Source organism: Spea bombifrons, chromosome 2 (assembly GCF_027358695.1).
Source record: "Spea bombifrons isolate aSpeBom1 chromosome 2, aSpeBom1.2.pri, whole genome shotgun sequence".
Lineage (NCBI taxonomy): Eukaryota > Metazoa > Chordata > Amphibia > Anura > Pelobatidae > Spea > Spea bombifrons.
This window is the reverse complement of record NC_071088.1, coordinates 10,054,207-10,081,951: the sequence shown is the minus strand read 5'-3', so window position 1 is coordinate 10,081,951 and position 27,745 is coordinate 10,054,207. Positions and strand designations below refer to the sequence as shown.

The following is a 27,745-nucleotide window of genomic DNA, read 5'->3' as shown; positions in this document are numbered from 1 at the left end:
CTGCTTTTGCAGACAGTAGGGATCATGGGCCAGTTGGGGATCCTCTAATTTCCCCTGATCAGCCCAGGAAGCTGTAAAATCAATGGACGTCTGCGCTGTCGCGTCGCAGCTCCCACCCTCTGGAGCTGAATACCACGAGGTGGCTGGTGGGCAGGAAGGTGATCATGACTCCAATCCCACCCACTTCCAGTTCCGCCCTTCTCCTCCGCTTGCCACACCCAGTGACGTATTCTGGGCCAGGCCGACTAGGCCTAGGGGGCAGGTCCAGAGGGGGTGGCAGTCCCCCTGCTCCCAAACCAGGGGGCAGATCAGTCTCTTGGCTGATGAGGCCTCCCACTATCCCGCTGCCCAATGAGCCGTTTACAGGGGAGGCCTTTGACCCCTTTACACTATGGAGGCTCCCTGTGCACCTTTAAGACACGGTGCACAGGGATATGATGTCATATCCAGGCGCTCCACAGTGTGCCTTTTAAGGCAGTATAGACTCCGACGAGGAGGGGCAGATCGGGTGCTGCCTAGGGCATCACAGAATGTGAATGCATCGCTGGCCACAAATTGATTTGGACAATTAATGTAATTCTAGAAAGTCAGAAACAGTTTAAACTATTTTACATTTCATTTTGTTTTCTCAGGATAGTTTATATATTCACATGAAATGATCCAGGCATTTTTTTCTGATGGTGAAGCCATCACTTCCCGTGCAAATATTCTGGGCCAGCCTTGGACCTTACCTGAAAAACTACCTTGCAGAATTTTCCAGAGTGTTGTAAGGAGATCTCCCCAACAGGCCCATGATCCCTACTGCCCGCCAAAGCGTGGGCCGGCTACTAAAGACGGCGGGAAAGTGCCTGAATATTGGGACTGCCCAATGAAAACTCGGACTGTTGGGAGATATGGATTTGTGTGTGACATCATCATTCTTCTGGAATACATTACATAAAAATTCAGTGTGAAGGAGAAGGCCATTCATAGCGACAGTCACTCTGAATGGGTTGTATGTTAATAAAAGCAGGGGCCTTTTCTCCTTCTGTACCAGTACGTCCGCGCACTCCAGTTATTGTTAGTTTTGTATATTGACAATTTTTATATTAATATACCACAAGCTTTACATTATATATTTTATATCGCATGCTGTATCTTTCAAAGCAAAATAGCATAAGGATTTGCCATATAATGCATAAAAGACAGAAATTAAATACCTTTTCCATTCCATCCTCCTTGAGGCTGATAATATCCAAATCAAAATCTCTCCTGAGACCATCCGTTCGATTGAATGTGATGCGACCGGTCAAACCATCCCATCGTGCCTAGGGATAAGAGGAAGAGATAAATATATAAAGGCAAATAAATAAATATGAAAAGGCAAACGTTAACTCAACACAATGCCAGCTACGTGCGCAAACTGCTGGCAATCTGGGCTCAGACTTTTAAACCCGTACACTGTACATGGTGGCATTCTGTGTGATGTGTATCGAGAACGCTATAAGAAACTGTTCTAAAACCCTGTAGTGTACTGGGGGCGCCATCTTTCCTTTCCTCCCTCTGTTCATCTCTCGGGTGTTTGATTGCATGCGCAAGACTTCCATTCACGAGCGGCGTCTTGTATCTCCACTGAAATGCACGTCGATCTGTGACCGATCCACGGCTTCTCAAAGAACAAAAGCACAATAATAATAACCAGGCTTCTTGGCTCCCCATAGAGGTAAGCTCAGTAACCGAGGTTCTTGGATTTCCCATTGAGTTTAACTACAGAGTTAAAAAGTCTGCTGGTAAATGGCAAAAATATAGTGTTATCTATGAAGTTCTTTTTTTACATTTTTACATAGATTCTGGGTTCCAGATGACCATAAATACACACATTCACGTTTTGAATGCTTGATAAATACTAAAGAGTTAAAGTCCAACTCAACTAAGATCGTATCTTGGATGGGAACATGGCTACTTAAACATCTGTGCCAAGCGGATGACATTTTAATGAATAGAAACTTTTCAGGAAGTCTCCTCATCCATTGCTGATAAATCAATTGTTGAAAAAAAATATTTTTAACACAGTTCAAGCCAGAAAAAGTTTGGTTTGAAAAAAAAACACACAGGAAAAAAATAGGAGTCTTGCAATAAAAAAAGAAGATGGGATTTTAGTGCTTTCATATTTTTTTACAGCCAAAACTACTGTATTTTATAATCACTGGCCAGATTTATGGTTGGTATCACATATGTCTCCGCTATGAAAGATGACTGCCTCAGCAATTATGCCAAAGTTTGAATAATTACATCCGAGCTTTTATTGATGGTAATTCTCATAACGATGGGAATTCAATTAAAGCTTTTCTAATTACGCTGTAGCATATTCGAATTAAAATTACTTTGGTCAGGTCTGTCATTGCTACTCATCCTCCGCAAACAAACATATTTTTTTATTGTCAAATTCAAGTGATGAATGAGACAAATGAAAAAAAAAAAAGCAATTTGAGAGAGCCAGTCTTTACAAATGGAAATTAGTAAGGTTACAAACAATATAAAGGAATTAGGAAACCATACTAGAAAATACGATAACATAAAAAAATTCAAGTTACAGATTTTATTCCAAGAGACATTTATAAATTCAGAGGCAGGAAACATGGGATCCAGGATTTTGAGCCATGGACCGAATTTTCCTACAGCACTTGAGATGCGTTTAATTCTTATTTAAAAACATATGTTCTAAACAAAGTCCAGTTTGTGATGTGTTTATACATAATATATATATATATATATATATATATATATATATATATATATATATATATATATATATATATACGGTATATATCTATCTATATCTATATATATATATATATATATTCACCTCCTGGGACCAAGTTACATTAAACCTCAATGGACATTTTATGTATGAAAACACAAATGCTTTTCTTGTTATTTAAATACAATTAGAGAACATCTGTAGAGTTTTATAATTTTTTTTTTTTCTTAGTGGACAATACTGATACGTAGCAGATAAGTCTTTATTACACAGTCTTTCATTGTTCTCTGACCTGGGTCCTAACGGGGACTTTCTAGAAATATTCTACCTGTCAAGCATGTGATGAATGTTGCTTGACAGGGGATTTAAACCTACATGGATTTGGCTATCCTGAATCTAAGACAAGAACCAAAGCCCAATTAAGGTTTGCGTCTTTACAGGAGAAACAAGCAGACTGGTTGGGGTGAATGATTGCGATCTGTCTTCTGATACTGTTTCTATGTTCATTATAAAAATAATAGAAATAACACACAAGTCACAGTTCTAGGCGTGGCAGTTTTTGGACACTGTCCTGCTGTCTCACATTTGTTGGGCAGCGGGGATCATGGCCAGTTAGGAAGATCTTGACCATCGCACCAGGCTGTGTAATTGATCAAGGTCTGTGGAACACCGACCTCAATCACAGGTTCCATGTGGCTACCTTGCAATGTACTGAAGCAGAGCATCGCGATATGACTCCACATTCCAGTGTCCTGCTCTGATACCTCAGGAGGTGGTCAGGTAGGTAGATGGTCCTGCCTTGGTCCCAACTCTGACTATACCCCAATTCTAACAAGTGAAATGTTTGGGGTGTGTTTATAAACACTTCAAAGATGGCCAAGGATCATGGTCTTGGTCATGGTTTCAATTAAGAGCCCAGAAGTTCTCATTGATAAAGGTCTTTTTTATGAGTTTATTGCATGCCTGTGTAATATTTACAGATGTCCACTGGTTAAAGGCTTAGAGCCACATTAACATGGGTCATAGTGTTTAATTATTGTGTAATGAGCAATGGAGAAGACACAGCTAAATGTCAATGAGTTTTGGACGTATTTTGGAAATATTTTACATCAAATATTTAGTAGTTTAATGCTGATACCAGACTAAGTCTACATTTCTTATTATTTAATAGATTTATTTCAACCCTACACATACCCGATGGTGCTCATAGAATATAATGTCCTTAATGCTGCTGTCTGAACTCTCACCCCACAAGGCAAGCAAAATGATTAACAATGCATGCAAGCGTTTTCATGTTGCTCTTATTAGGAATTAGAACACCAGTCTCCCAGGATAAATAGTATAAGCCTATTAATGGTATTTTACGGAGCAAAACAATATAATAAAATTAATTATCTACAAAGCAATTAGAAACTAACTTCCTAGTCCCAAAGTCCTAAAAATGAATGAAGACACATTTAAAAAGTTCTAAATGATATACCAGCGGTAATATGTTCTCTCCCGACAACAGTTAAAGTGACCTTGATGTTTTGTTTCTGCTCAGTTGTCAGTAACACGATCACGCAGCGGCAGCATAGAGTGTTCTCCTTCCTAAAGGGATATTGTAGGCTTCCAAATTCTTTTTTTTTTCATTTTTATGAAAAATTATATATTTATATATTATTATTATTATTAGATTCTAATGCGACGCAGGATATTTTGCAAGAACATTTTATTGGTTCCACTTCGAAAACGGTTACAGCTGTATTGGTCCGAGAGAAAATGCTGTAGTCGAAGGTGGTGCTTTTTTTTGAAGATGTTGGGTCACCTAAGCTTTTGGGGCTTCACAGGTCTCTTCTTAAGATTATCCTTTTATTTGTTGGCCCAATAAAAAGCCTTTTCGTTAAAGACGCCACAAACCACTGTCAAAAAGTTTGAGCTGACAGCCTTCAATAATGTCAAGAAATATTTTTTTGGAAGAAAACTGGGCATAAAACCTGAAAAACTGATATTTTAAAAACATGACTGAAGAAAAAAAAATCTAAATGTCTGACCTAATTTCTAAATAAGATCTAAATCTTTATACCTGCAGTTAAAGTTAATGATTCAGCGTGAAATACAATGCAGGAGGGAAAGGTACGGAATGGTATTGTTGGCAGGAAGGAAACGGGGGAAACGGGGGAAACATATCCTTTACCTCTTTGATGAGGTTCATGAATCGAGGTCCAAATCTCCAGGGTTTGTGTCGGTGACACTGGAGAGAGCTTACAGTCATCTGCGCAGCTCGCTGGGTGGCAACCGCCACCATGTAAACCGCGTCGTACATCAGAGCCGCATCCGTCTGTTAAAAATACATATAGACTGCATTTTATTAGAATACTCATAAACCGTCCGTGCCGTTCACAGCAAACAATCCCCAGCTGATTAGCGGATCTGTAATGTTTCACAATTTACAGTTCTAACGAAGCACTTATTAAATTATTATTACTATTATTATAAATTATTTTTATTATTATTATTATAAATTATTATTATTATTGGGAGTACCGGCAAATGTTGGCTGGTAAATAGCAAAAATACAGTGTTTTCTATAATGTTCTTTTTTTTTTTTTTTTTTTTTTTTACATTCTTACATAGATTCTGGGTTCCAGATGACTATAAATACACACGTTTTGAATGCTTGATAAATAGACCTATATCTCAAGCCTGCCATGTAGACATATTTAATATATAGATATATATATATATGTATATATATATATCTAAATATAAAAGCCATAAAGGAGATAACAAAGAAAAACGCTAAGTTTGTGTTTATCCATCCCAGCCTCTACTGAAAACTAATTGGCTTGACTTTCTTTCTCTCCTACTCTCTGAAGTCATTATGATTCCAGAAGTCAGCGTTTGCTGGCAGTTGAATGCAATCTGAATTTATCAGCAATTCTTAATCAATAGACTGAGGGTTAAAGAGAAGTTAAAGAAGAAATAAATATAGCCGAAGATAAAAGCAAATTGGAAACGGGATTAACTTGGACATTCATGGCTGCGGGAGACATCGGACTTATATTACGGGTCCTTAAGGGTAAAAACAGACACTCTTGGTAAATCTGGATCTACGAGATTTTTTTTTTTTTGCATTAGTTAAAATATTGAATGAATAATTGAATTCAGATTTTCAGATGAGTACACCAGCGCAGCAGAGAATTGGTTCAAGGGACCTTTCTGTTATTTAATGCATATATATATATATATTATAAAAAATATATTGGAGTCCATCTTGCATGAATGCCAATGTACCCTTTTGAATGCTAATGTATGCAAGTGCTTAATTTTATTAAATGAGAATGGAGTGAGTACCTATTCCCGGATGGAATAAGGGTAATTCCGAAACTGTGTTGTATAAGGTCTTGTGGTTAATTACCGAGATATGAGGCTGGACCAGGGAAAAAAAGACCAACTGATCCCAGGTAGAGCTTGGCAAAAACATTTACCCGTGACCAAACATGATGTCCTACTGAGTGCATTAACGTATTTGCATGGCAGATAAATGACTTGATTAAGGGTTTAACTGGCTTATCAAGTAAATTGATAAAGGAGTATATGAGGCTCATTCTGCAACATTGAATTTCAGAAATTAATAATACAGTTATCTTGCTCCCTTCTTTCCCTTGGATCCCCCACCCCATAGAAGGTTATGTTCTGACCGCTCTCCTGTCCTACAGAGCATGGCCAGCCAACACAACATGGCCAGCCGACACAGACCTCATAAGAAATGGGGAAATAGGTTGTTGGGTTCTTGTCCGTTCTGATACCGCATATATGTATTAGTGCTTACTGAAATAGTGCACCCCTTGTTATATTTAGTAATGTAGTGCTTGTTTCGAGCATATGTGTTTGGTTACAGGGGAGAGCTCTTATTTCCCGACCTGCCCCTTTGAGTAAACTCCGCAGGAATTGATGCTGATCGCTCAATTTTCTCATTCAATCAGTTATTTAAAGCATTGGGGTTCTTCATCTATCTGAAACGCGAAGGGTTAACCAAGCAAGCCAACCAAACACTAAAGAGCTATTTTTGTACTAGGGATCTAAAAGTAGCTATTTTGCATTTTAATCTATAACAGTAGCAATAATCGTAAAATATTTGTCTATTTGTATGATAACTCCATAGAATGGTAGTCTAGTACAGGAAGAAAAGCTGCTAAGATAATGTAATGACGCCTCATTAGACGGGAAAGACTTGATTTCCGATGTTATTATCCTGTAAGAATGGGGAAATAACAGAAGACATTTCTTTCTCTGAACCCAGCGCGCTGTAACGGCACCAAACATCTGCCTGACATAAAAATGAAAGGTGGGCGCACGACACAAAAGGGTAGACAGAAGGAGAGAGATACAATAAAGAATGACATCAGGGGAATGTATATCCCTTCACATCCATTCCAACGCCAGATCTCATTATGACAAAGGCGGAAACAAGTAAACTTCCGAGGACGGATAGAACCTGGATGAAACGTCTCTTGATTGATTAAATATCTGCTGTTCCCTTTAGGGGCTGGTCCTAGGCTTTCCGAGAATAGGAGCAGAATAATATGCGGTGCTCTTTTTTTTTATATATATATATAAAAAAAAATTAAATAGAAAATAAAAAACAAAATTAAATAAATAATATATGACATGAGTATTTGGCTACACACACACACACACAACAACAACAACAAAAACTTTACATTTGTGCAAGATAAACCAGACATAGATACGGTATAGCTAATATATATATTATATTTGAAGGCCAAAAAGGTCCTCTACATTTTTTGAAAACATTTTCTTTAAACTTTTTAGACATGTGGTCATACCAAATACGATGCAGATTTGGAAGAAAGCTATAATAATGAAAGGTATTTTATCTAGTTTATTTATTACTAGTTGACCTTGCTTGTCTGTGACCATTTTTTCACGTTTTATTTTATAGCCCTAACAGATGGGTAAGAGGTGTTTTCTAAGTTCATTCATGCATTTTCTTTCAACTCCCCGCAAGCTTCGCCAAACATCAAAATCTCCAGTAATTAGTTTTTTTTTTTACAATAGTTTTTTAGTAAAGCAATAAGTTGGCGCGCTTGGTAGACCCATTTTAAAAGGAAGTTGCAAAATGCTACATTTATCTATTTAAATATGGATCTCTTTACTGGTTATTTCGGCTTATCTGTTCCTTGATATTTTATCACATGTTATGTTGGCGGAAATCATACAGACAAGCAAAGGCATCCTGATTCCTGACATATCCTGACAGATGGCTGTAAATAATTCAGACTGAAGTACTGTAAATATTAATAGGATACTGAATATCAGCTCAAAACCATAAAAAGTCATTTATTTTCCCAAAATGAATGTGTGTAGATAGAAAGACAGATCGACGCTGATACAGTAACATAGCTGTCTGCCCATCGACATACATCTTCTCCGTAAATCCAGAGGGATAGAAAAATAAAAACAATATAAATAATTCTAGCACAACAAAAATCCTCCTTGATTTCAAGACCTGTCAAGGATCCTTGAGTAACGTGACTATAGCCAAGACTTGTAACTGAAGATACGGTATATCGGATACGAGCTACTGGCAACTTTCTACCGAGCTCGGTCTCATAGACCTCCCGTGAACTTAAGTGGACAATATAACGTCCAAGACAGCCTCGCCAAAAAGAATACATATTAAAGTAATTTAAGATAAAACAAGAAGCACTTTTCTGAAGGAGAAGCTGCAGCTCCCTTCATCCTCGGCGGCCTAATGATTATTTCCATCGATTGGCTACTTTTCCAGGAGGTCACACTGAGGGCACCATTGAAGAAGCCCAGCTCATAATGTGACGTGTTAAAGACACTTTGTAGTTTTCCTTGCAGGTTGATCCTCAGCTTGCTTAACGACTACTCCACCATTGACAGTCTCGAGGAGGAAGCCTAACCTCCACACCTTCTCTCATCGGATCCCCTCAACCACAGATGTCATCACATTGTTGGCGCCCCTGGAACTGTTTATGTTTTCTTTATGTTCTGATGCCTATTGCTTCTTTATAATGCGTTAAAGGCTAATATATCATTTTTGGTGCTGTCCTGGAACACAGTAGATACTTATGAATGTTTTGTCTAAGGTGTATTATTTTGAATAAACTCAGTCAAGCCCATTTTCCTAGGGCTGTGTTGGCCGCCGGTACCCTGTGTAAACAAGTGATAGGTAACGGTATCATTAAACTATAAGAGACCCGCTAGTCATTCAGGGAACTTTGTGGAAATATCTCCAGGCAAGTGTAAAACATCTCATTATATTTCTGCCCATGCACATTGATCGCTACTCACTGTCATCATGCCGTCAAGAAGTCCGGTCTCAGGTTTAGGTGGCGCCTGGAGACGCTCCATGGACCATTTGTCAACCACTGATGCAACGTGAGGATTGTCGATGTTAAGCAGCCGGAATCCGGTCATGTTGACTCCGCTGTATCTGTATGGTTCTAGATCCAGGGCAAACAGATCCTACCAGACCGGGTATAAAGAGAGCAGCATGTCAGATACACACATTATTCCCTACTAAACATTTATTTAATTTGGTGCATTATGTTAATTGGACTTAATGGAGACCAGTAAGTGTGGTGATTATGAGAAGCATGTCATTGTAATGTTTGGGTCATGTTTTATAATAATTTTACCTCTTTATACTTCTAAATGCAGAGTTTATGGAGAAGCAGGATGGTGGACACTAGCTTCACACCAAGCTTATAAAATATTTGTTTAGTCAAATGATTACGTTCTATACAGTAAATAAATGTGTAACGGTGTCTACTATGGTGAGTTTGATTCTTCCTACTGATTAAGGTATCTCTCCCCTGTTAAGTTCCTGATTGTTGGTTTAGGCAGCATTTGTAAGCATGGAGGAGACATTTGGGACAGGAAACTGCGTAAATAATGCTGGCTCTGACACAGGCTGCCACCAATTTTAGCTTCTAGAAAGTTAATGCCAATCTGATCACATTTATACCAACTACTGAGTTTTTCCATATTTTTAGCCCCAGCCCCCAGAGGTTTTGATTCAGGCTGACGCTTAGATTAGAATCTTTACTCCATGAGTACCAAAAAATTGGGAAAGTGAGTGTTAGCCTTGGAGAACGGCTACATGTTTTACTCTGACACTTTTATGCACTTAATTCTTGCTTATGTGTGTACAGCAGAATATATTTATGGGTTTGTTATGTTAATACTATTTAATTTATTTTTTAATAATTAAAACTGGAAAAATGACACATATCCCACCAAGTGGCCAAGCATTCTTTTTATATTATTAAACATTACATGTTTATGTTAGTTTTTTTAAGGTCTAGTATTCCCATTGGCCGTAGTTGTGTTTTAGTTAATTTTGGTTTAGCCGTGTCTTTTGCTATAAGAAGACTTTATAGGGAAAATGGCTAGAGGGGAAATTAAATAAATGAAGTCACTTGATTCTAATCACAATGAATCTGCAGTAATTGAATAATGATTAATGCCCGTTATGTATCAGAAATGAGATTTCATGCTTAGTGTAATCAAATGTGAAGTCAAAGTGATGATTGGATGGAGTTTTTTTCAGATATGGTGATAAAAACCGGTACATGAAATTCTCCACACATTTTGTGATACATCATGTCCTCAGGCTTTGTGAGAGAAGCATAAACAGCTTTTCCTACAGAAAGTGGGCCGAGGATTGGATATAGTCTGGAGTGGACATGGCTAGAATTACCCCATGCCCGGGTACTCGCCGAGTCTCACTCAGGATCTCCAGGTAAAGCCCGGTTCTCTTGGGCTCTGGATTACGATCTTAAATCACCGGGTAGGAACGCTGAGTTTCTTCATCCCAACTCCCTGCCTACATTCCACCCAATTCATATCCCTCAAAGGATGATGGGGGAATAGGGGGCTCCAGCCAGCCTATTCTGGGAAGTTACCAGGTATATCCCTACTTTTTCTTTCCCAAAAACATCACTTCCTACATCTGAAGAAGATACCGATGAAGTTTTACAATTAGATGACAACATTCAGCCAGGTCCAGTCACCTGTCTCATGAAGCAGCCCACATCTGGAAGAAAACACACACTCAACACACACTGTCCAGTCCCGTCTATCACACCTTTTGGATCCACAGAGAGAGAGATCTCCATGGATGGAGCATGGAAACGATCCAGTCATTGTGTAACGACTTCCTTGATACTCGAGTCTGGGAACCTTTGTGGCTATATAAAATATTACAAGTGTGGCATACTACAAGGCTTCTGGCACTGGTCCTAAATGTCCGTAAATGTTTGGTACGGATACCATAGAAAGAGGGCATAGGTAATAAGTGTTTTACTGGATTTTACCAGACATTTTTTTTTCTATCTGTTAAACCAGAGAAAAATCCCAAATAGCCTGGAAGTGCTGCATGATTAATAATATGAAATGTATTCTTGTAATGTACATTAACTCTCTTGTAACTCTGTTTAATGTAATGGAAAGAGGAGATAAGCAATCCAGCGAATAAGAACACATTTGACTTCTTTTAAGTACAAATCGCTCTAAATTTGTACTGTAATGTTTTATTCAATATTACATGCATTTTTTTTCCAACTACATATATATATATATATATATATATATATATATATATATATATATATATATATATATATATATATATATTAGGCAAATATAAGACACACACATAGTACAGATACAAGTTTATATGTTCATGTTGATTGAGTGGCTTACCATTGTGGTAAAAAAATAGTGATAGTATTCGGTCATCATTCCCATTGAAAGTATCTGTAAGAACAAAAGATAAATAAAAACAGAATTAATTTTACTTGAAAAGCATAATGAGTTACAAGACAACGGGAAGGACTGGAAGCTAATCCTATAATCCTATATATGTTTCATAGTTGGTTCAAATGTCTTTATGGTATGAATGGCGGTCCTGGGATCAGTCCAGTGACCCAGTAATAAAGCATCTCGGGACAATATGTTCAGCATGTAACATCCAGTCCTGTCCAAAACATATTTAAGAAAGGGAATGCATAGAAAGACAAAGTGAGCACAAAAAGGATCAAGTCAGGATGTCAATGCTGTCTCAAGTCTGTGTTACTGTAGGCCCTCTGGTGGTTAACTTCAAGGAGAACCCAAATATAAAGAGCTCTAAGGGCAATTGCCAGAGCCCTAGCTGCCCCTGAAGAATCTATCCTGGTTTTATAGAACATTATGTATAATGTAGCTCTTTATGCTAATGCATATTGGAAATATGGGTTCTCCACCCCACCCCCGAAAGCCATGGCTGTACTTCAGACCCTACCAGGACCGAGTAGGTTAAATAGGAGTTCAACATGAGAACGATAAAAACAAAGTAATTCGGCTCGGCTAAATGAAAGCAATGGATTTGTTCACTTAATTAAAGCCACAGTTACGCCAAGTTGCTGCCTGTCAAAATAATTCCGTAAAGGAAAAGGAAAGGCTTTGAAATCACCGAGAAGAGTACGCGTCCTGATAAAAGAAGATCTCCACGTCTGCTTCTCTGCCGTACCCATGGGAGCCAAAAATAAGAAATGATTTCCTAATGTGTATTCACATGTAATGATTACTGCTTTAAACGGCCCACGGAACCAACAGAAAAATCCCTTCCCGGGATAAATAGATGAAATTAAGCTTTTGTTTCAGAAAAAAAAACAGATTTGTTACCCAATTAATGTATTTAAAGCCTATTAAAAGTCTATTTTTTATTTTTATTTTTTAGGGAAAGGAAGAAAGATCTTTTGGGTTATCTTCTGCGTAAATTTGTAATAAAATGAATAAATAATAATATATTATATATATAGCAGTTCTTTGTACCATCTCACTGCAAACATTCAAAATGAATGAGGGTTACGTTTAGTCTTAAATCTGTGTTATGCTGACTCAGCATCGCTGGATGTCCTGAGGCCGTTATTATTACCCAAGGACAACAAGACCCTGGCCAGTTATGCCCGTCTTGTGGCAAAGCTGATCAGACATAATTCATTGGAGAATAATAGAAGGATAAAGATGTGAAAGAACAGGCAACGAGAAAAATAAACTTTCTTTTCTCTCTCTTTTATAAATCCATCACCCACTATGTAAAACGATACGCCCATATGGTATAAAGGATTAGAACGCAGGCTTATGGACATTATCAAAGAAGTTGTTAAGTCTACATCCGGCACAGTGATGATCAGAGCTGAACTTGCATTGACACAAACACTCCGACGCTAGACTTGGTCCATTTATAATCTGACCATTTCCACAACCTCTTCGGTCATGAAAGAGTGTTGAGAAGGACAGCCGGACTCCAGACCTCCGTAGCTTCAGGTTTTTAATGCAGCAAATTGTCTCTATTGGATGTTTGTTAAATTAATCGAATAACAGCGTCTAAATCTTCTGCCACGTTAAGTGCCCGTTCTACAGAAGGATGCCGGTTGCAACTAAGAAATAACTCTCAGCCAGCAAGTTTGTAGGCGAGGTCCTTCCAAGCTCATAGAGTCTCCATAAAAGCCGAAACACAGCTTTCTGCCACAAAACATATCTGAGGTCGGACCAGGACTGGCCAAACCTGGAAAAAGCCCAGTGGACCAGCGCCAGATGACACCTCTTATACCTCATATCTCCATATAACAATAACGGCTACTGAGCCCTGCTACATTTAACTAAATAAGCCGTCTGCATTCTAGGTCAAACAGACAGCTTGTAGCTTCCAACTTTTTCAGGTTCTATGGCAATATCCTATCAATGCCGGCCTTGAGAAGTGCACCCCAAAAAATGATGAATGATGCAAAATTTTACATGGTTAAACAATTATTTCTTTGAAAATTTATTCTTTTTTAATATATTATTTTATTATAAAATGAAAAGCACCCTTCATAACTGAACCCCTTGACATTTCGGTAGAAGGCTTCTTGAAGGCACTCAAAACCTTGTTAAAAACATATTTCTCTCTAAGACCTTGACATGAAGAATGGGTTTTCCGATACCTTATATTTGTGCAAATATATTTCCCTTTTTAGATTTATGACTTTCTTATTGCCTCCTTCCATTCCATTTATGGTAGCCTTTTGATAACCCCATCACTTTAAGGTGCGTTAACATTCATTCCTAGAGCGCCTTGTGCCATCAAAACCTTGGTGATATCTCAAAATCTAATGAAAGAAGAAGGTTAGAACAATATATAGACCAAAGATCTGTCCGAGGAAATTAATGGGCAGAGGAGGGGGCGACAGACCCAACTTTTTCCGTGTATCCCTCTATACATCTTCACAGCATGGCCAAGAGAGTTGCAATAAATAGCGCATCCCAAGACATGCTCAATGCTAAAAATATACATTTTTTTGTTAACCTTTTTACAACCCAATTTACTTTACTGATAGATTTTTTTTCTCCCCTCTGCAATACAATTGAAAATAAATTGAATTTTCTTGTTTTAAGGTTACAATGCATTGCCTTCTAGTTTCTAGCTGCATAAAAAAAATGAATTTCTGAAAACTTATATTTCTGTTCTTTTGATTCCATAATAAAATATTGGTATGAGATAAATGCGAAGAACATGCAGAAAAAAGGGGTGGAAATGAACGAACACCCGGGGGTGTCATAGTTCAGGGCTGAGCAACTCCAGTCCTCAAGGGTGGCAAACAGGACATAAATGTTGTAGTTCATTATTATTTGTTTTAATTGTGGTGCCAAAATTTGGGATGTCCAAAGATTTGGCCCATTTGCAGCCTTCAAGGACTCGAACTGTGCAGCCCTGCCATTGCACCACTAAACTGATATGGGAAAAGTCGTGATCAGATGTCCTGGGACATTTTTAAAGTTGGTAAGAATGTATACAGAACATTTTTTATCTCAAAGCTAGGGCTTATTATTATTGATTTATTATTTATTGTATTATATAGCGCCATCAAATTCTGTAGCGCTGTACAATGGGTAGACAGGACATAATGAGTAGTATGTAACATAACAAATTGACTTACAGAGACAACAACTAGATTAATAGCCCAGGGACCAGGGCCGACCCGACAATGGAGCCGAGTGGGGCAACTGCTCCAGGCGGCACTTTTGAAGGGGCGGCGCTTAGCCGCCCCAAGCCCTTTTTTTTTTTTTTAAAGCTGAGAAGAGAGAGAGAGAGGGCGCCGAGTGGTTTTTTCTTACCAAGTTGTCAGTACCCACTCGATGCCCTTCTCTCTCTCCTCTACAAGCCCTCTAGCTCGGTCTCGGTGCCTTCTTGTAATGTTGAGCGCCGGAAGATGACGTCATTTCCGGCGCTCAGGATTACAAGCCGGCACCGAGACCGAACACGGAGACTCACCGCAGGACTGCTGTAAGGTAAGTACGGGGGGGAACAGGAAGGGTAGATAATGGGGGGGCGGCAGGGAGAGGAAGGGTAGATAATGGGGGGGGCGGCAGGGAGAGGAAGGGTAGAAAATGAGGGGGGGGCGGCATTTTAAACTTCGCCCCAGGCGGCATTTTGTTTTGTCTTGGGCCGGCCCTGCCAGGGATTAAAAATTGGTAGACACATAGAGGGAATTATAGTACGATGTGTGATACTGTATATACTGTACATTCACATACAGTATTTAACATACAGGAACAGGCATGTTTGCTGTGCCTGTTCCTTTAACATTACAGTAAAGGGCTTAGGGCCACTAGCCCCGAGATACCTCGCTTTAGAGCATCAGATTAAACTCGAGTCTCTGCAGTAATTCACTGATGGTGACAGCTAAATTATTATATGAACAGTGGCAATAAACGGCAAAGCATGGGCGAGCCTCTAACCTACTCCTACACAAAATTATATCAATTAGGAGTTACAAAGATTTATTTATTACCTGACCTGATCAGCCATTACTTTCAAAGGGATGGATTCTTATTTAATCATATATTTTTACTTTCATCCCTATGCTACTTACACTACTGGCTATCCCACATTGGGCGTAATGAGCTTCTGCCATGGCAATAACTTACCATAATGTTAATTAGAAATTTTAATGAGCACGCTGTGCTATGATTAAAGGATATGCACACCAAATGGATACATGCATTTAAGCAGTGATTATTTTTTGGATTTCCTAGCAGTTAAATGGCTTACTTGTGAGTCCCCTATTGTATCAGCGCCCTGGAATATACTGAAGCTGTATAAATAAATGTAATAAGTATGATTTTAGTGTGTGATCTTTGGTTTATGGAAAATACTTATTTTTTTAACGGGTGATTTAATCAAGACCCTTTGTCTGCTACACATTGTGGCCATACAGCACACTTGGGCTTATCAAGGCTCAACAACTATAATAATTGTAAGTATTTCTATAATTGTATAACTGAGCAGTAAAAGCGGCAATGTGCGTGTACTTTAATTGAAGAACTGTTTTGTGTTATAAAATATCTGCCTTCGTCGCACCATTGTATACGACCCACTGAGAAGAGTCGTTACCGGGTCTGCTCGTTCTCCTGAATGGGGAGCCACATAATAGAAAACGCAGATGGGACCTTGGATCCGTGAACCACAATGGAGATGTATGAATTCAGAGATTAAAAGATCACATTCATTTCCACAAGCAATAACCATTCAAACTCTTTCCACATTCATACGCGCTACACACAACTAGATTTACATTGCCTTGGAGCCATTATTCATATATGCAGTATGTAATATTAGCCTATTTCATACAATAATCATGTGTATCTAATCTCTCTATCTATGTATAGACGGAACTTTGCATCCATTTCTTTTCTATTATTGTATCAATCCTAACCCAGTTTACTTGCAAATACTATTGAGGGATGGCATTCTTCATAGGTTTGCCCAGCGTTGATCGTGTAACATTGTTGGCTTGCAAGACACGTAAGAATTTGTAATCATCTGCAGTTAGATTATGTTAAAAAAGAAACATAAAAAGGTGTGAAATATAAGCAATAATTACAGAAAACCTTAGCAATGTCATGAGTTAAGGGACCCACTGTGGACCCCCACAACCGCTGTAGGCCATATTGCATCAAAGGGGCAGTAGGGTTCTATAGCATTCATTATATTCAGAAACATTAACCAAGGGTTAACAATGAAATCTAGGGGAAGGGTGCTTTTTGGTATTAATTATGACTTAATAGGGAATAGTAGAACACGGAAGAATACGGAAGCAATGCGAATCCACATTCAGCTATGTCTGTAAATAAATCTTCTAACCGTTTATCCCGTATTGTCTCTCTGTTATTTCGTTTCCCATCATTCAGAGAAGACGCATCGGCTTAATGGGGTAATTCACCGAGCTGTGTGATGCGTTCTCATTCCGATTCCAGCTTCGATTTAAGTCAATGGGATTTACGGCTGAAACATCTCGTTATGCCTTCTTCACAAACTGCTAAATCAACACCAGTCACTAGAAGAAATATGACCAGGCACTACCGAGTGTAATAACCCAGACATGTTCCAGACAGGCGTAGAGTCCTTAAAGGGAGATCCTTACTTGAGTCTTATTAAATTTGATTTATGTGCAAGATCTGCCTGCCATAAACTGCTCTGTACTGTGCCACGGCAGCAACACAATCAAAATAATTAGAATAGTTTCCCCAGCGGAACAGTACTGGAACAGGAAAGAAGCTCGTTCCTCACTTAGCTCTGAGAAATCTCCCTGAGTTACCGGCACCCAAGCTGCAGCTAGCCGGTATATACAATATACAGGTATCCGGCCCCCTGGCAAGTGCTTTTGCGATCTACTACTCCGTTCCCAACGTATTTGCCTCTAACTGAGCCTCCACGGTATTAAGAACCCCGAAGTCCCTATTGCAGGGCTCAACCCCTCTGTAGGTTAATCTGGGTGAATAACTTGTGACAGAGAAAGTACAGGGGGAAAAAAAATAGTATTTAGATTTTTGTGGCATTCATTACTTTTTTGGCTTGGTCTCTTGCTCTTAGGACCAAGTCAAACACTGGCAGATAAGAGCAAGTCCCGATGCATTCCCACCATCCCCTAGGTACAATCCATCCGAGATCACCCCAGTAGGCTGATTTGAGCCCTGGGCCAGCGATAGCAATATTAGTATGTGTATATATAAATAATAACGAGCACTCGGTTAAATTAAGAAAGCTAGAAACGTTGAACGTATTGCCACCAGCATGAGAACAATAAAGCTGAGAACAACGAAATGTCCATAGCACCGGGCGCCAGACGCAGTCTCGATGGTATATACTATTTATTTATATAAATTATATATAGCAAGGCTGGCAGCTCTACCAAGCAGCATGGCGTCTATCTAACAGGTAATTTTATGCTTTAAGTGCTATCCTGGTACGTCTCCCTCTTGTGCTTCGTATGGAGTTGGCATACAGCTGCGTTTCGAAGGATCCACACTAGGAGGGGGTATTTTACTAGCGTGGGGAGACTTGGCAAAGCTAAATTTAGATTAAAGGAGTATCCCAGCGGCTCAGAAATCAGCAGTCATGCGCAAGGCTATTCCCAAGCACCGTAAGCCAAGTGCAGGCGGGTCGTACATTTTAATTCTCTGACTTCATAAAGTATTGTTAGCTTATCCTCAGTGAGCTTATCGTGCCAAAAACGCATATGCACCATAAGTGGCACAAATGATCATCAATGCTCCAGTTTGGTCATGCCTACTCCACTCTTTACCTACACCCCGCCCACTTCCCTCCCACTCCGCTACCCACTCTTGCCCTACACCCCGCCCACTTCCCTCTTACTCCGCTACCCACTCTTGACATAAACCCCACCCACTTCCCTCCCACTCCTCTACCCACTCTTGCCCTACACCCGCCCACTTCCCTCCCACTCTCCGCCCATTAAAGGTGTTCTAGGGCAAGCTCCTCTCATACAGGCAGCTTAGAAGAGGGGGAGCACCGGTAAAGTTCCATAGTGTTCAATACGTTCCCGTCCTGTGCTAAATCCGGCAATATTGGATTCATTCCTAGTGCTACTGAATGTCCAAACAAATCCCAGAAATAATGATTTTATCCTATAAACTTTTATCGTTTTCATAACTTAGCAAGGGACATTTAGTTGTCAGGTGGCACAGAAGCAGCCACTTATGGGTCGTTGCCATAGATATGATAAATGAGCCTTGAAAGAAAAGAATAAAATGACGGATCTGCTAACGTTTATGCGTACCCCACTAGAGAGAGCAATTAATGTTTTGTATTAGCGGAGCGGCGCCATACTCAAACGGACCGGCAAAGGATTTCCGTCTGAAGCTGAACATCAATATATTTTTAGTGTAATCAGTATACTTTTTGTTGCTTATTTCAGGGGAAAAAATAACAAAATGAAGAAGAAAAAAATGTGTAAGATGTAAATATATTAAAGTAACTTGACTACCTGTTTTAGGATCTCGGCCGCGGTTTCGTGCGAACAGTCAAATATCACATAAAATTCCTGGGCTTTCTTCATTTCTTTCAACAAGGGGCGGGCGTCCTTATTTCCTGAGGGTAACTGGCGAATTTTTATTTTGATGTTGTATCTTGATGGTGCTTTGATGAGTTCTTGGAGGCGAATTAAACCTAAAATAAAAAAATAAATAAAATAAAAAAAAAAAAAAAATATATATATATATAGAAAAAAATGCTTCCAACATAATAGTAAAAGCCATCAGATAGGTGGTATTGTAAAAATCCAATTAGCAGTTGTCGTTAAAAAGGAAGCTATTCCATTTGCATTGAAAAGCTTTGTGCCAGCAGTTTAATTTTCATACATACGGAAAAGCTAGTTGTGGGTAAAAAGGTTATCATTATTATTTATTATTTAATGTTTTCTATAGCGCCATCATATTCCGTAGCGCTGTATAGGTTATGCACAGCTCTGATTTTATGGAAGATGAGTTAAACAATAAACATCCAGTTCAGCTCAGCATATAGAAGTTTACTTCTTTAGGGAGGACATTTTTGCTTTACCAGGATAAGTGGAACAGCCTCCCAGCGAAAGTGGTAGGGCTAAATACAATGATTGGATATGAACATGCATAGGACAGGCAAATGGACAGATCCTGAATCTAAGAGAAGATCAAAGAGTGATTAAAGTGAGTCCTTAAATCAGGGAAAATGGGCAAACTACATGGGCTGAATGGTTCTTATCACCCCCCCCCCCAATTCTACGTTTCTAATTGAAGTCACTTTTTCCTCCCCTGATGCCCCCTTTTTCTAGGAGCTCAGAAATTGTTCTGGGAGATATCTGCAATATAACTGCGCATCACCTGGTACTTCAATAATCGTGATTGATAATAATAATAAATATTATTGTTATTTTTTATTGTTTTATATAGCGCCATCATATTCTGAAGCGCTGTACAATGGGTAGACAGGACATAACAAGTAGTATGTAATATAACAATTCAACTTCTGTGCAGGAAACCCGATGTATTTACTGAAAGTCAGAAATTCTGATGTGACGAAAAATGAATATTTCCTTTCTGGGGGGGGGGGTCAGTAAATTGTTCCAGATTTTCGGATTTAGAGACCCAGAGCATTAAACTCTGCAGCTGGCTTCATGCAGAACCAAAACGTGATTATAGGGTGACATTTATTCCGATCCGCCATGACGTTCTGCTTGGGGTGGAATGAGATATGAGTCTGAGCCAGAGATTTCAACCTGGTCCTAGCTGAACGGCGCATGTTTTTTATTTTATTGAGTAACTTGCTCACTTCTTTTACTTTGTTTCTAGATTTTTTGGATCTAGACTCTGGCAGATGACTTTAATCTAATCTACTACTAAAGGGATGCTACAGGATTCTCAGGATTCAGTGAGAAATCAGATGCCATTGGGGTCAATAATTGGAAATTGCTTGAAGTGGGGTTTTTTTTTTTTTTTGCAGCAAGGTAAATGTAAAGTAATGTGAAAACTACCAAAAACAGAGATCGGACAATGGCAGACTTTTGCATTTAGAAATTAATTGAAACTACCGCAGTAGACGGAAAATGACTTGCATACATTATCAGAACACCGACACTGACAACGTATAGGATAGTAGTGACTTGTTAATTCAAAATAAACATGCGTGAAGGGTCTTTCTACACAGAATAAGGGAACCAGATCCATTAAATGACACAATTATTCAGTTAAGTAGAACTATGTAATAAGTTGGTTTATTTACCCTCTTTAGAGTATTTGATAGTAAAATGCTTCACTAAGTATAGTATGCTATTCAAGCAAATTACAAATTAAACCGTTTATCATCCTCTTAATGTAGGGTATCTGTTATGCAGTCATATCATATGCATTATTATACAAAAATAGGGGGCGCACAACCTAAAAAGCATAAAAGGCATAAAAATTCTGATTCCCGGGTTAATAATAATGACCAATACGTACACAAAACAAAGCAAGATTTTGGCGCATGCTCAGCGACAAATTCTCACATCTAAGACATGAATATTGGGGATTCCATCACACGATATGGACATATATTGCTCAGCCTGACACTACAGCAAAGTCCCTTCAGCTCCTTGGAAAGCAATATAGCCCTGAAAATTTACATACTTGGGGTACTTTGACGTAGTGGCTGGTTTAGGAATTCGTGTTGGAATCCTCAATATTTATGGCTTTTAATGGTATTTACTAGGCATGCGCTGAATTCTTGCTGTCTTTTCATATGCTTTATGGAAAGATATCCCCAAATGGATGTGGTTGGAAGTGGGGGGGGCGGGACATTTTTCACGTATTAGAGATTCAGAACATTTTGAGGCTAAATAAGTAATAAAGAGTAAAGTTACAGGTTGAAATATACGCCCCATGTAAATTACTACTCATATAATGACTAATGATATTATTACACACCATCATTTTTATAATGCTTTAGAAAACGCTGAGGTCACAAACAAGTAAAAAAAAAAAAAAGGTGACGTCACACTGAGATATAACCGTTCTGCGCCAGAAAAAGGGTACTTTCTAGACGGGGTTAAGGCATCTGTGAGTCGCGAGGATGATAGGAGATTGGTATGTTTCGTAAGATTTTAATAGAACCGTTTCATTTAATTGTGGAGTAAGAAGGTATTACAGGTGGATGCCCGCGCCCAAGGGTACCAGCAAAGCTGTGGTGAATCCATGGCCTTGGTATGGTCACCCAAAGCTCTTCCCATACCCTAGTGGAATCCAGCTAAAGTTGACACTGATTGCCTTTTGTTCCCCAGGGATCAGTAAAGCCAACAGCTTATTTTAGGTAAGAAAGTCCTGTTTTGCTCAGAAACAACTCTCTAACCATGAGGACAGCTTCTGCCCATCTGGCAAGCAGCACATGGTTCTCCAAACGTGCGACAGGCTTCACACGAGAGCCCAGCAACTGCCCCTCTGAGCCAATGCCATACTAGCCTGTCGGAAAAGATGGCGGCAAAACGAAAGGGACAGAGAAAGACTCCGTGGACCAAGTGGAGGCTGGGATGACCTGTAGATTTCTGTTGCATGTAACTAAAAACCATCACCCTTTAACCCCTTAATGACAAAGCCCGTACATATACGGGCTCAAAATGCATTGTTTATGGGTTTAGGGACCGTCCATTGTCCTTAAGGGGTTAATGAACAGCAATTGTGAAGCTACAATGTAAATAATGTTTGAAACGTACTTCTTGACTTCTCCCATTAATTTATAGTTCATTTGCTGTTGCGATGAAATGTGACAACTTGACATCACACCCGGCACATGCTTCCCGCAACCTTTCTAAGGGTTATAAATATCCCATGTTTTATTGTATTTCATATTAATACCAGTCAAGTAGAAAGGTATTATTCTAAGCTTTAAATCGCCCGGTTACATATCACATTAGATGATTCCAATTCAGCCGCGTACGGACGACATATTTTACGGAACATAAATAAAAGGAACTTTATATATATTTAATACTTAGCACGTCCTAGCAAGGTATAGCTCTACTGCACCATAAATAAAGAAAACGTGTCAAGCCTGGCTAATGAATACATTTCCCAAACAGCTTCTGGGGTTTAAAATGAATATCACGCTTTAGCTTATGAGCAGAGACCGCCAGACATGTTAGAATTAATCAATACCGCGAACACATTGCACCGGTGGAGGGAAGAAGAAGATCCTCATTTTGATACGGTTAGGAAGAAAGAGGAAGGCTAAAAGGAAACCAATTCTGGTTTCGGATGGAATTCGGATAGGAATCTGTACATGGAATCAAGACTTCTCTAAATCACGGGTAGGCAGCTGCTTCACCGTTAATAAAATGATATTACCGTGATCCTTGCTGGCTGAGAATGTTCGGAGTTGAGGATCTGGTGTCCACCGAAATCAGTAGCGGCTGAAGTAAACTGGATTAGTTTAAGCAAACAAGACTGGCATTAGGAGATCCCCAGAGAACTCACGGCACGTTATTGGTTTGTGGAGAGAACCACAGTTTTCTTAAACAGAAACCACTATTGCATCATCATCGCACATCTCGTCATCTCATGTCTTCGTTTTGTATAAATCAAAATACCAGCTAACGTGATTAGAGTTTTCAGATTTCTCATATTAATAGCCCAGTGGATTCTCTGAGCTTTGTTGTTGGAGAGGGTCCGCTATGCAGGAGAAACGCAGGGTCCGCTACGTAGGAGAACCGCAGGGTCCGCTACGTAGGAGAAACGCAGGGTCCGCTACACAGGAGAAACGCAGGGTCCGCTACGCAGGAGAAACGCAGGGTCCGCTACGCAGGAGAAACACAGGGTCCGCTACGTAGGAGAAACGCAGGGTCCGCTACACAGGAGAAACGCAGGGTCCGCTACGTAGGAGAAACGCAGGGTCCGCTACGTAGGAGAAACGCAGGGTCCGCTACGTAGGAGCAACGCAGGGTCCGCTACGTAGGAGCAACGCAGGGTCCGCTACGTAGGAGCAACGCAGGGTCCGCTACGTAGGAGCAACGCAGGGTCCGCTACGTAGGAGAAACGCAGGGTCCGCTATGTAGGAGAAACGCAGGGTCCGCTACGTAGGAGAAACGCAGGGTCCGCTACGTAGGAGCAACGCAGGGTCCGCTACGTAGGAGCAACGCAGGTGGTAAAGTGTGCTCCAATGGCCAGCTACAGATATCCTACGTAACGGCATTCTAAGCGATTGCCTAAACAGAATCATAAAAGTTTTCTTTTCTCCTACTTCCCCCCGGAAGTCTAATTTTTATTATATATTGTTCTATATAGCGCCATCATATTCCGCGGAGCTGTACAATGTTTTTAATACTACACTTGAGTCTTCCATTAAAGACAAATGCCTCGAGTTTATGGTTTACTGCTTGTAACAGATCAGCAGCATCTCTCAGCGGTAAGTTACACTTGCCCCGGCCTCCCCCGGGGAAAATGTGCCCCAACAAACATTTGTCACGCTTTCCCGTGTATTCAGACCCAACTTACTTTTATAGCCAACAAGATTTTTAAATGATGTCCTATTAAGATTCATCAATTGTCACTGATTTTAAAGAACACTACACTGTCAATTACAGATGCTAATTCACTACAGATTGATAACAGAATCGGGATGTCTCATACACAGAGATTAAACTCAATCAAGCTAAGGGGAATGAAAACGCATGTAAAATGCTATGAATTACTTCTTGCACTCGACACGACTGATTGAATTCTCCATGGGAAAAGAGACTCCAACAAGGCCATTGAACTAGAGGTTTGTCTTGGAGAAAGGAAGAATAATATCACCATCCTGTTCCATCTTGATAAGGGTTAGAAGTTCTATCCTTGGACTGTATGAAACAAGCTGATCATCAACGTGTGCCTACTTGTTAACATTCTCTTGAAAGAGCTGCCCCCTTTGGCTTGAAGACCCATTGTGGGAAAAAGCATACCCTACGGTGTATGTATGGGGGTTCCTGCTACGGCCAGCACTGCTGGACACACTACTCAAGGCCATAATGGATATTTCATAGACTTGTGCATTTGGATTTTTCTGAATTAAAATGAAAGAAAACAAAGCAGACAACTCAGAATTTTTATTTGCATTTTGCATATTTCATCCGAACCTAAAGGGCTGGAAATTAAATTTGTTGTCCCAAAACAAATGGACCAAAAACAAAAAATAAATCAGAATTATTGGTCCATTTGCACAAGTCTAATATTTAAATCAAAGAGGTTTCTTCCAAGTCTCTTCGCTCATTAAACTATGCATTATACAGGGCCACATTGGTCCTTCGTGCTGGGCAACCTGCTATTGTTGGCCCTTAATAATGGATAGTAAATTGGGGGAGTTGAAACCAAACTCTCATGACAACTTTCTCTGTAGTGAGTATCATTTTCTATGTGCAGGGCAGCCATCTGTGTACGGGGCCCAGGCAAGCAGGGGGCCCGACAACTCTGATCTGTCACAAGGGCCCCCTAATAGACCTTCACAGCCCAGTACCAGGGACTGGCCCCTGTGCCGCTCTACCCAGACTTTGGAGTCCATCTGGCCCTTTTCTGGGGATTGCCTGGGGCCCTATTGCGAAAGTAGAATTTACTCCAAATTTATGTAAAGTGTGCAGCAAACCTGTATACTTTTTTTTTTTAACACACCAACTAACAAAACAAAAATGAAATCTAGTGAGATTGCGCAAAAAGAAAGAAAGGCCATATACTTTTTTCACCCTTGATCTCCAGGATCAGCTTCACAACTCGATGGAGCAATATGGGGATTATCCAGAGAACGATTGGAGAGGAAAGGAGAAAGTACCGAGCATTAAAGTATCAGAAATATATTTAATATAATAACATTTCTGCTAATATACATAAACAAACGATATGAACATGCAACCGGCTACTCAGTTCTTCCATTTAGTTTAATTTATTGGAGGTGGAAATTATTTTTAATAGAATCTCTTCATAGGCGTACAGAGGCCCTTTATCACTCCCATCACTCCTGTGTTCCAATGGCCCTTTATCACTCCCATCACTCCTGTGTTCCAATGGCCCTTTATCACTCCCATCACTCCTGTGTTCCAATGGCCCTTTATCACTCCCATCACTCCTGTGTTCCAATGGCCCTTTATCACTCCCATCACTCCTGTGTTCCAGTGGCATGCGTTTGCTGATCCAAGTTTAAGTTTAAAAGGCTAATTGATCGTTAGAAAACCATCTGAAATTATGTTACAGCTATTGTACAATTGTATTGTTTTCTCTTGAATGAAATGGCAAATAAATGATAACTATATATATAAAGGTGTCTTGTGGAAAATTAACTTCACCAGATTTATTAAGAAGCAAATCGCCATTAACCCTATTTTATCAGTATTCTGGAGAACCAAGATAAAGGGTCTGGCATTTCAGCAGAATAACATTAACGTACAGAGACTGCTTGGCAGGAGAGAAGAGTTTTTTTTTTCTTTTCTGAGAGATATTTTTTCAACTGGAGCCACTGAAAAAAAGCTGTAAAAATTCTATTCAATATCAAAATCCATCCATCACATCATTTTATTGATCTCACATGACCTGTTTACTCTCATTGCTTACCATTCATAACTAATGATTCATTTGCAACTTATTTATATATTTTTTTGCACATTAACCTTTTCATTTTTAAGATGTACAGGAATCTATTCACCCATCCTTTTGGGATAAAAGGCTGTAATGTAGGCTCCTAAATTGTATATACATTGCACTGTGAAATTAGAAACGTATTTGACCACAATCATGTATCTTTGTGGCTATAAATATATATATATATATATATATATATATATATATATATATATATATATATATATATATATATTTACTTTTTACATAATACATAAGAAATGAAAAAAAATGCAATAGTTATATCTTAGATATCTTAGATACTATATTTTTCTTATAGATGCACTTTCATGAGTTTAAATCTCTAAAGCATGTCCAAATAAACATACCATCCTACAAAAAAAAGCTATAAAATCTAAAAAAAAATAGTAAACAATACAATAAAATTCCCAATAAATAAATTCAGACCCCAGGCATGCTACCATGACATTATAAGGAATACCAGCTGGTTACAAGGAAGATCCCTGCTAGTCTATAAAAAACCCTGAAGGTGTCAACATACCTAATGATCTCCCACTAGAACAAAAAAATAAGTTAATTAAATATATAAGAGAGCATCTTCAGCCTTTGAAAACATAAAAAACTATGTATGTGGGGTATAACTTTGGAGATGATGTTTTTTTCATATGTGATATGCTGCCATATCTTGCTGTCGCCTGCTTGTGTTTGTCAGTGTATGTTTAGAGTGTCAGGGATGAGCCTATGGTTAGTTGTGTGAGGGAGAGGAAAAGAGGAAAGGAGAAGTATGTGTATGCATCTATAAATGTATGGTATTAAAGTGACTTTGCATGTTAGTATGTGTATGTCTTAGTTATGGGGGAGCTGAAGCAATACAGCACCCAGGCACCACTAACGGTAGACTCACCCCTGAGGCTCCTCAGAATATTTTTTGTGCCCTGTTCCTCCTAGAAGGAACTAGAACTAATTTTGGATTCTTGTGTTTTTTTGTAAAAACAAATCTTTAAAAATATGTACTGTATCTGTTTGTTGATTTTGTTTGTAAGCTTATACTACAAAATAGGCCAAGAGCTAATAAAATGTTTGTAGGCCGCAGCCATTCCTGGTTACATAACTTTTCAAATATAAGGAATTTTAGCTTTTCATCATACGTAATAAAACAGACGTGTTTAAAATTGTAATGTGAGCAGAAGTTAGAACAAAAATAAATGAGCTTTTAGAAGTACGATACAGCCTGTAAGTAAAAATATATGTAGACATCTGTCTATGCCTATGAAGAAGAAACCTCTGATATCCTAAAAGCTTTGGTAACGTTTCAATGTTTTGTGTGTTGACCCAATAAATGCACTCACTGGCCAGTTTATTATTAGGTACACCATGCTAGTACCAGGTTGGCCCCGCTTTTGCCTTCAGAACTGCCTTCATTCTTCGTGGCGTACTTTCTACAAGGTGCTGAAAACATTCCTCAGAGATTTTGGTCCATATGGACATGACGGCTCCTGAAATACTCAGGCCAGCCCGTCTGACACCAACAACCAT

At 39.2% G+C, this 27,745-nt stretch overlaps 1 protein-coding gene across 4 annotated transcripts in view; it reads right to left on the bottom strand.

The window, feature by feature from the left end:
- Positions 1–27,745, bottom strand: part of GRIK1 (glutamate ionotropic receptor kainate type subunit 1) — a 132,101-nt gene that overhangs the window by 42,955 nt on the left and 61,401 nt on the right. For all 4 annotated transcript variants that reach the window (XM_053456788.1, XM_053456790.1, XM_053456787.1 and 1 more), the window contains exons 4-8: positions 19,090–19,271; positions 11,483–11,536; positions 9,068–9,241; positions 4,917–5,060; positions 1,200–1,307 (exon numbers count right to left, since the gene is read on the bottom strand). In XM_053456788.1, coding sequence (XP_053312763.1) covers positions 1,200–1,307; positions 4,917–5,060; positions 9,068–9,241; positions 11,483–11,536; positions 19,090–19,271 — 662 coding nt within the window. The remainder of the gene's footprint in view (positions 1–1,199; positions 1,308–4,916; positions 5,061–9,067; positions 9,242–11,482; positions 11,537–19,089; positions 19,272–27,745) is intronic.